General features: G+C 50.1%; 1 protein-coding gene across 1 annotated transcript in view; it reads right to left on the reverse strand.

Moving 5' to 3' along the window:
• The window catches only part of Nme9 (NME/NM23 family member 9), a 10334-nt gene extending 768 nt beyond the window's left edge, over positions 1-9566 (reverse strand). The window contains exons 1-10 of the mRNA XM_013034666.1: positions 9534-9566; positions 8262-8319; positions 7822-7925; positions 7047-7118; positions 6101-6217; positions 4897-4972; positions 3669-3751; positions 3163-3255; positions 1969-2123; positions 501-637 (exon numbers count right to left, since the gene is read on the reverse strand). Coding sequence (XP_012890120.1) covers positions 501-637; positions 1969-2123; positions 3163-3255; positions 3669-3751; positions 4897-4972; positions 6101-6217; positions 7047-7118; positions 7822-7925; positions 8262-8319; positions 9534-9566 — 928 coding nt within the window. The remainder of the gene's footprint in view (positions 1-500; positions 638-1968; positions 2124-3162; positions 3256-3668; positions 3752-4896; positions 4973-6100; positions 6218-7046; positions 7119-7821; positions 7926-8261; positions 8320-9533) is intronic.
• Between the last annotated feature and the right edge of the window lie 206 nt (positions 9567-9772).

Genomic DNA, 9772 nt, shown 5'->3' on the forward strand with positions numbered 1-9772 from the left:
AACCGGAAGTGGCGCTGTGGCTCAAGTGGTAGAGCGCTTGCCTTGAGCTGAAGAGCTGAGGGACAGCGCCCAGGCCCAGAGTTCAAGCCCCACGACCAACAACAACAACAAAAAAATCATCCTGGGTAGAAAAGTCTGTGAGACTCTTATCTCCAATTAACCACCAAAAGCCAGAAGTGGAGTTATGGCTCAAGCAGTAGAGCCCCAGCCTTGACTAAAAAAAAAAAAAAAAAAAGCCAAATGAGAACCAGATCTGAGTTCAAACCCCAGTATTGGCACACACAACAATAAAATAATTAAAAACAAGAACTAAAAAAGCAATACTGTTGGGCTATGAAAGCACACAACACTCAGACACGGAAAACTCAGTAGTGTATGTAACTCGAGTTACAGAAGGACCCCATGTTTTCAAAACAATACTTGATTAGTTAAATAATGCACCCAATTCCTCTTCACCTCAGACTGAATAAAGGCCAGTTGGGTTCATCATGATGACTTACCCTGAAGGGCTTCTGTGTCGTCGTCTGAAAACCTGAAATTGGGGAAGAGCAAGGCCAGCTCTCTGCTGGCCTCTTCTCTGTTCCAGCTCCCGTGGACCGCGTTGAATGGCATTTCTGTGCCGTACTGAGCCCGGAGACTGGGGATATTGGCCAAATACAAAAAAGAAATGAGTGCTGGGCGCCAGTGGCTCACGCCTGCAATCCTAGCTACTAAGGAGGCTGAGATCTGAGGATTGCCATTCAAAGCCAGCCCAGGCAGGAAAGGCCATGAGACTCTTAGCTCCAATAAACCACCAGAAAATCGGAAGTGGCACTGCGGCTCAAGTGGTAGAGCTCTCGCCTTGAGCTGAAGAGCTGAGGGGCAGCGCCCAGGCCCAGAGTTCAAGCCCCAAGACTGACAGGAAAAAACTAGATGAGTGTGTCCTTTGGAATATACCAATATGGTTACCAATTACCAGTGAGTTTCTGTGGAACTGCTTTCTCTTTGTAGGAAAAAACAACAACAACAAAAATCCAGAATGCCAGCTCCGAAAGCTAGAACAGCAACACTCGGCCATGTGCTTAACATCTGGGCCTTGTCACATTCCAGCACAGCCCCAAGAGGAAGGCTCTGCCATGCCCACGCTGACCATGTGAGTAGACAGAAGCATCTGAGCTGCCATTTTGTTCGTGTTGCCCCCAAGAGCTCCGTACCATGCTGAGGGCTTCAGCTTTGCTCCTGCTGAGCTAGTTAGTCCTCACAGTAACCCCATACCTTATTGCTAGCAAGACTTGGGTGCAAGTACTGTGCTGAAAGCCTCTGCCTTTTCAACGTGGTTGTTCATGCACCCATTGTACAGATGAGAGACCTGAGCCTGAGGAGGGATGTGCTCTAGGCATCTTAGAACGGCAAGGGCCAGGTGCTGGTGGCTCATGCCCGTCATCCTAGCTACTCAGGAGGCTGAGATACCAGCATTGTGGTTCAAAGCCAGCCTGGGCAAGAAAGTCTGTGAGACTCTTTTATCTCCAATGAACTACCAGCAAAGCAGAGGTGGAGCTGTGGCTCCAAGTGGTAGAGCAAATGAGCTCAGGGATAGCACCCAGGCCCCATGACCAACCCCCTCCACCCCATCCCCCCCCAAAAAAAATACTGCAAAGGGACAAGTACAGCTCCTTGGTCTCTTGCTAAGTTCCTTTTGGTTGTGGTAGTGTGGGTTTGACATTGGTGACACCAGGGTAACTACTCACAGAGGCAAGAAGCAAGGCATCTGTCTAGTGCATCGTGCTGGACAGGATACTGAGACATCAGACCCTTGGGTCACCCAGGGTGGACATTGGAAGTGGAAGGGGTCGAGTCTAGACCACAGACCATTCCCCAGAGAGTCTGACTTGGCAGGCTTAAGTGCGATCCTGGAATCTACTTCCGGGGACCGTGTGGTGGGGACGTTGGCTTTGACCGGGGCAGAGGGACCGCGGCTGGTGACATCACCTTTCAGGTTGCTCCCTCCTGGCTACATCCGGGTCACAAGGTCCCATGAGGCCTCTCCAGGCACTGACCACATCCTGGGAGTCTTCGGTCCTGGTGAGGACCAGGAGGCGGCTGGGCCCGCTGCACATGTGGCGGACCAGCTTTTCCACTGTCTCCTAGACACAATGACAGACCACCACCACCCCCAGCATGGGAGAGAGTTAGTAAGCGGTCTTGTCACCTTTCCCCATGCCCATAGATAAGAGGTCCCTGCCTTTGGGCATCTTGGCGGGGATGATCAGCCACCTATATTGTGACAGGATGTAGTTACAATAAGCCGGACAGAAGTGTGTCGAGGACCAAATGAAACCAAGCACCAGTGGCTCACACCTGTCCTAGCTATTCAGGAGGCTGAGAACTGAGGATCATGGTTCAAAGCCAGCACGGGCAGGAAAGCCCATGGGACTCTTATCTCCAATGAAGCACCAGAAAACCGGAAGTAGCGCTGTGGCTCCAAGTGGTAGAGCGCTCGCCTTGAGCTGAAGAGCGGAGAGCTCAAGGACAAACCAACCACAAACAGCAACCAGCCCATGGCTGTTCCCTTTCACTTCATTTGGCCCTAGTTTGACTGATTTTTATCCCCCAACCTGACCAGTAGGTGGTGCTGTAACTCAAGCCAGGTCAAACAGACTCCCAAGTAGATGTTTAAAGTGGCAGTTGGTCATGTCTTAAGGGCTAATGCCTGAGGCTTTGGTTTCTGATTTTGTTTGTTTGTTTGTTTTGTTTGTTTTGTTTTGGACTCTGGGCCCGAGAGCTCTTCAGCTCAAGGCAAGCGCCCTACCACTTTGAGCCACTAACTCCACTTAATGGTTAATAGTTCATTGGACATAAGTGTCTCACCGACTTTCCTGCCCAGGCTAGCTTCGAACTTCGATCTCAGCCTCCTGAGTAGCTAGGATTACAGATGTGAGCCACCGGCGCCCCTAGTGTGCTTTTCTTATAGGATCTTGTGCTAACTTTGGTTAGGCTGGCCTTGGACAGCAATTCTCCTAACTCTGCTTCCAGAGTAGCACACCTGACTCTTCCAGCCGGGACTCATGACCACTTCCTGTTCCTATAACCTGCTCTCCACAGTAGTCTAACTTCTCTCACACGACTGCCAGTGTGTGTGCATAGTGCTGGGGGGCGAGGAGAGATGAGTAGAGAGCCCGATACCTCACCGGCCCTGTGTTGGTAGAAAAGTCGCATTTCCCTCTCTGTCAGTACTCTCTCTTCATTTACCAGAATGTCGAACCCAGCTTCCTGGATCTGTAAAATACACATGAGGAGGCTGTTAGGGTAGATCAAGTCCCAGTCAGAGTTGACATCTCCATTTCCTCAACAGGAAGTTGAGTTGCCTCTCAGAAGCTTGCTTTCCCCAAAGGAGAATGCTACTCCCCCATTTTTTCCCCATGTCCCCCTTTTGTCAGTCGTGGGGCTTGAACTCTGGGTCTGGGCGCTGTCCCACAGCTCTTCAGCTCAAGGCGAGCGCTCTACCACTTGAGCCACAGCGCCACTTCTGGCTTTTTCTGCTTATGTGGTATTGAGGAATCGAACCCAGGGCCTCATGCATGCGAGGTGAGCGCTCTACCACTGAGCCACCTTCCCAGCCCCCAGCCCCTCCTGCTTATCTACCAGAGAGGCCTTGAGGATCTGCACAGGTGAAGTGCTGTCTCGCTCACCTTCATAATAATCTCATCCATCTTCCCGTGGACCACTGCATCCGGCTTAATGATTGCCAAGGTGCAGGTCTGATCTATAGACACTGAAGTGAACACAGGGAAGATGTTAGTCGCTGGTATTGGAGACTCCCAGGAGGCCATTTGCCTCTTCTCCAAGGCTCTAGGGCCTCAAAAGCCAGGCACAGGCTGGCAATCCCAGGTTCCCCTCCCCTGGCTTCTGACTGGGCCCTGCAGATCTGGAGTCTAGTAGAGTCTAGTCTGAACGAGGCTTGGACTGCCACTTCTGCCTGGCTAAGAGCAAGAGAGACTGACTCATGCAGGGAGGGCAGCAGCTCACGCCTGCCATCCTTGTTACTCAGGAGGCAAAGGTCTGAGGATCACAATTCAAAGCCAAGCCAGGCAGGAAAGTCCATGGGACTCCTGTTTCCAGTTACCAGCCAAAAGCCGAAGTAGACACCTGGCTCAAGTGGCAAGAGGGTTTGCCACAGCACTCAGGCCCTGAATTCAAGCCCCAGTACCAAAAATAAACAGACAGAGACAGAGACAAACAGATAGACAGACATAGATAGATGATGGAAGGAGATAGATAAATAGATAGCCAGCCAGCCAGGCAGACAAACAGCCAGACAGATTATTTGAGATCAGAAACCCAGAAACAAACTGAATGAGTTGGCCTAGGGCTGGGTCCCAGTCACCCCCATCCTTTCTGGTCTCCCTCTTGTGATTGTAGGGTTCTGACTGCTATCTGCCCTGTGCTGCTCATGCTGTTCTAGCTCCTTGCCCTCTCCTCCTTTGGCTTCTCCAGCCTCACGGGCAATAATGGCTGCCCCAAGTCCTGAATGTTCACCGGCTCCAGCTCTCAGGGTCCCAGTTCAAGGGTTCCTGAGACAAGACCAAAGTGACCAGCTTTGGCGGGGAGGGGGAAGAGGTTGCTTTTTGTTTTGTTTTTTTAATTGCATTTTGGAGTTCCTTTGTTGTTGGTGGGTAGTGTGAGGGATATACCTCCCAGAGCCTATTGCATGCCTGTTGAACTGCTTACTTTTGAACAGCATTCACAGTGGGGAAATAAATGGATACAAGATGTTTGCTGAAGCCGGGCGATTAGAGATAAGCACATTTCAAGGACTTCATCTCCTCAGGGTTCAGATTGCTCAATAAGCCGATGTATCACGTGTGTAAAACCCACATCCAGTCTGAGTGTGCCTTGCTCAGTTCCTCTGCAACTCACCTAAGTCCTCGCCGCCCCCACCGTATTCATCTTGGGAAAACCATTCGTCTCTGTCAGAAAGCACCTCGTCTTTAATCTAGTACAAGTGGGTCATGAGCAGAGAGGTAGTTAGCCACTTAGAAATACCACAAAAAGAACAATAAAATGGGGCCAGGCATTGGTAGCTCATGCCTGTCATCCTAGCTACTCAAGAGGATGAGATGTTGTAAGGATCACATTTTGAGGCCTGCTGGACAAGGAAGTCTATGATACTTCTTTTTTGTTTGTTTGTGCCAGTCCTGGGGCTTGATCTCAGGGCCTGGGCACTGTCCCTGAGCTTCTTTAGCTCAAGGCTTGAGCCACAGCACCACTTCTAGCTTTTTCTATGTATGTGGTACTGAGGAATCAAACCTGGGGCTTCATGCGTGCTAAGCAAGCACTCTGCCGCTGAGCCACATTCCCAGCCCTCTGTGACACTCTTATCTCCAATTAATTACTAAGAAGCCAGAAATGGTACTGTGGCTGAAAATGGTAGAGTGCTAGCTTTGAGCACAAATGCTAAAGGAGAGTGTCCAGTCCAGAGTTCAATCCTGAGGACCAGTACACAGACACACTTATACACACACACACCAATGGAATGTAAATAACTCAAATATAGAGCAGAAAGGAAGGGGAGTTGCAGATTCTAAGTCTTGGAGACTTTACAAGATCCTTAGTCGTTGAGGATCAAGTGAGAAAATAGGGGGAATGCATGGGGACCTTATATTTTACATTCTGCTTCTCTTCCTGAGCACTAGAGGCTAAAGAAGAAAAGAGTAGACATTTTGTTGAGAAGATAAAAGTATTGAAATGTAAATACATCCGAAATGATAGGCTGTACCGTGCAGAGAAGCAAAGAGATAATTATTTTCCCTGGAGGAGGCCCAGGAAAATGAAAGGTAAACAAGAAAATGTATTCGCTTCTGATCCAGTCTATTCAACAGAGTGAGCCGTGCTGTTTTCAAGTTGAATATGAATCCCTTGGGTCCATGACCAGCTGCTGGTTCACACCTGTCATCATCCTAGCTACTCAGAAGACAGAGATGGATCAATGTTGGAGGCCAATTGGGTCCAAAAGTTTTCAAGACCTCATCTCAACCAATAGCTGGGCTCTGTGATACCTGGTATAGACAGGCCTGGGCGAGCATGCTAGTGAGCCTGTGCTTGGGGAGGTGACCTCACTCACCACTTTGCGTTCTCTGCCGTCTGTCAGCACCCTCTTTTCAGCCTCCAGCTGGTTGAGGATGGTTTTCTGCAGGAGTGGGGCATTCGCGCCCCTGACCACAGCCACCAGCTCTCCCCCCTGCAAAAGCGATGTAGTGCACACACCTGAAGTCCCTTCCTCCGGAGACCAAGTGACAGTTTACAACTGCGCCCCCCGTCCAAGGTCCATCCACCCCAGGCCCAAAGCCTCCACCCTCCCTCCTTGTGTTGGAATCCACCTCTGATGCTGGGGTTTTTCCCAGTGGCAAGCCTCTCGGGTTCTAGAAAGCTCCTGGTTCTAGGATTCTTCTTCTCTCGGGGCTTTACTTTCTACCCCATGTTCCTCCTTCCAGAACTGCCTCCAGAGAGGATCACTACACACCTGTAACTCAGTATGGCTGATATTTATTTAACAAGAACACCTTCTCTGAAAAGACCAGTCATCAGCCGGGCATAGTGGCTCAGACCTGTAACCCTGGCAACTTGGGAGGCTGGGTATCTGAAGGCTGCCTAAACAACAATTAAAAGTCTGCTAGACCCCATCTCTAAAATATAATCAGCAAAAAGCAGGGCTGGGAAAATGGCTCAAGTGGTAGAGCGCCAGCCAAGCAAGTAAGCTAAGCAAGTATAAGGCCTTGAGTTCAAATCCTAGTCCCAAGAAAGAAAAGGCAGGCAGGCAGGCAGACAAGCAAAAGAAGGAAGGAAAGGACGGTACATGGAAGTTTCAAGTGCTTTTTTACGTGATCTATCTGGAGAGAGGGATGAGCAAGAACTACCTCAGGGCATGTGTCACTGTGTTTTTGAAAGTATAAAGCAAAACGCTCCAGGGGACGTGTCCCTTGTTTGGATCACTGAGACTACAGTGCATCTGCTTTGAATGTTGAGGATTTTCAATCATCAACTAGTTCCCATTCTGCAGATATACTCACTGCATAAAACAGAAAGGTCGGCTCACACTTCCCTCGGTATTTTTCCAGCACCTCAAGACAGTCTGCCTCTGCCTAAAGAAAAACAAACCATCAGCAGACCCACTGGGTGCCACATACAGGTCTGGGCCACGGGAGCTCTATGCCCTTGCCCGACCTTCCCAGCTCAGCCTCCTGCTGCTTCTGATCAGGACCATCCCTGTCAGCACATTGGTGACAGTTGTGACAGTCACCAGAAGAACCAAGAGGAGGAAACACAGCCAGGCATCAGTGGCTCACATCTACAACCCTCGCTGCTCAGGGGGCTGAGGTCTGAGGATTCAGGTTCAAAAAGCCAGCCCAAGCAGGAAAGTTCTCTGAGACTCTTATCTCCAATTAGCAAGCAGAGAGCCAGATGTGGACCTGTAGTTCAAGTAGCAGAGCACCAGCCTTGAGCTGAAAAAGCTAAGAGAGAGTGACTAGGTTTAAGTTTAGTCCCAGTCCTGGTGTGTGTGTGTGTGCGTGCGCGCGCAAACATGCAGATGCAAATGTTGCTCCTGCACAAGGAGGAGGAGGGAGGAGCGGAGGGAGGGAGGGAGGGAGAAGAAGGGCCTGAGCTATAAGGACTGTAAGAATTGGAGGCCTCAGAGCCTTTGCATTCTGGTGAAATCAACCAACCAACCAATGATGCTGCTCAGCGACCTGCAAAAGCAGCTCGTGCTTTCTGCTCCTTAACTGGGCTTTAAATTTCCATTCATGTGTTTCAGTGTCGCGAGACTTGGCGGAGAGAGCGTCTTACTAGTGCAAAATGGAGAAGGTCCAGGTCCACCTCCATCCTCATCTTCTGGAAGAGGCTCAGCACAGGCTTGCAGGGGCCACACCAGCCTTGATGGACATCCACAACTGCGAGAAGAAGTAAGGGTTGGGGATGCTCAGTGCGTCGGCTCCACAGAAAACGCTACTCACGGTACTGTTCCTGCTTATGGTGTAACACATTCTTTAACAAATTTGAGACACATGGATAGCCAGTCCTGGGGCTTGAACTCAGGGCCTGGACACTGTCCCTGAGCTGCTTTTGCTCAAGGCTAGCGCTCTACCACTTGAGCCACAGAGCCACTTCCGGCTTTTTCTGTGTATGTGGCACTGGAGAATCGAACCCGGGCTTCATGCATGCTAGGCAAGCACACTACCACTAAGCCACCTTCCCACCCTGAAAGGTTATTGTTGACTTCCCCTTACCAGTGAGTCCTTTGGAACTGAGCATTTCTTCCCAAAGTTCCTGGGTGCTGACGTGGACCTGAAGGCAGAGGTTCAAAGGTTATGTCACGGAGACTATTTAACGTATTTCCTTCCAGATCTTTCTCTCTCTGGAATATGTATCCAAGACTTCACCCTCAGTGTTCTCTTCTCTTCTTCCCACTCCCCAGCCAAAACTACTCCCCTATGAATGAAGGGCACTGTTCTCAGACACTTCCAAATACCATGTTACAGTAGCCGGGCGCTGGTAGCTCACACCTGTCATCCTAGCTACTCAGAAGGCTGAACTCTGAGGGACTGAGGTTCAAAGCCAACACTGGGCAAGAAACTGTGTGTGTGGACTTTTATCTCTAGTTAACTACCAAAAAGCTGAAAGTCAGCCAGGTGCCAGTGGCTCATGCCTGTAATCCTACTCAGGAGGCTGAGATCTAAGAATTGTGGTTCAAAACAAGACCAGGCAGGAAAGTCTGTGAGACTCTTAACTTCCAATGAACCACAAGAAAACCAGGAGTGGCACTGTGGCTCAAGTGGTAGAGCACTAGTCTTGAGCTGAAGAGCTGAGAGACAGCATCCAGGCCCAGAGTTCAAGCCCCACGACTGACCAAAAACAAAAACAAAGAAGTCTGGATATGAATCTGTGGCTCAAAGTATCTCAGGTTAATAAACACATGTGAATGCAAAGAGCTGTGTGTCATATTCTCTGCAGTTACGTCTCGACAAGACACACAGCAGTCAGGTGGATTGTGCTGGCTCATCCTGTCTTGGCCTGAGAGTTTTGTTTTGGTGCGTGTCTAAGTCCTGTGGTTTGTATCTGCACTGGAAGCAAGAGACCTTTGCCCAGTTTGGTTTGTGTCGATTTAAGTAGAAGTTCGTCATTGCTAGGGGTCTGTAGTACTACTAGAAAGAATGGTCATTATTAGCCAGGCACCTGTGGCTCACGCCCCATGATCCTTGGTACTCAGGAGACTGAGATCTCAGGATCACGGTTCAAAATCAGCCCCGGGGAGGGGAAATAAACTCCATGAGACTCTGATCTCCCGTAAACTACCCAAAAAAAGTCAGAAGTGGAGCTGTGGCTCAAGTGGTAGAGTAGCAAGAAGCAGCTCAGGCCCTGAGTTCAAGTCTCAGGAGTGGCACAAGAGAAAAAAAAATTCAAAGTAAGAATTGCCACTTTTAATAGGAACCCCACCTGCTCCTCACCACCCTGCAACCTCACCCCAAGTGCGGGGAGCCAGCACCCCTGGACAGGCTCACCTGCAGGGCCATTTCCTTCTTCTTGCTGCCCATGGCTCTCGACGGTCAGGTGGGAGCCTTGTTATTGCGGATGTGAGGGGTTGAGAGGCCTCAGCCGTCTCTGAATCAGCCAGAGACCAGAACCTCCTTCAGACAGACCCCCCCCCACCTCCTTTTAAAGTGCTTTGGGGACCCCAGCTTCCAACAGTACTTAGTCCTCAGCACTGCACCACCCAACACAACAACCGCATCCACCAACA

This window comes from Dipodomys ordii, unplaced genomic scaffold (assembly GCF_000151885.1).
Source record: "Dipodomys ordii isolate 6190 unplaced genomic scaffold, Dord_2.0 Scaffold193, whole genome shotgun sequence".
NCBI lineage: Eukaryota > Metazoa > Chordata > Mammalia > Rodentia > Heteromyidae > Dipodomys > Dipodomys ordii.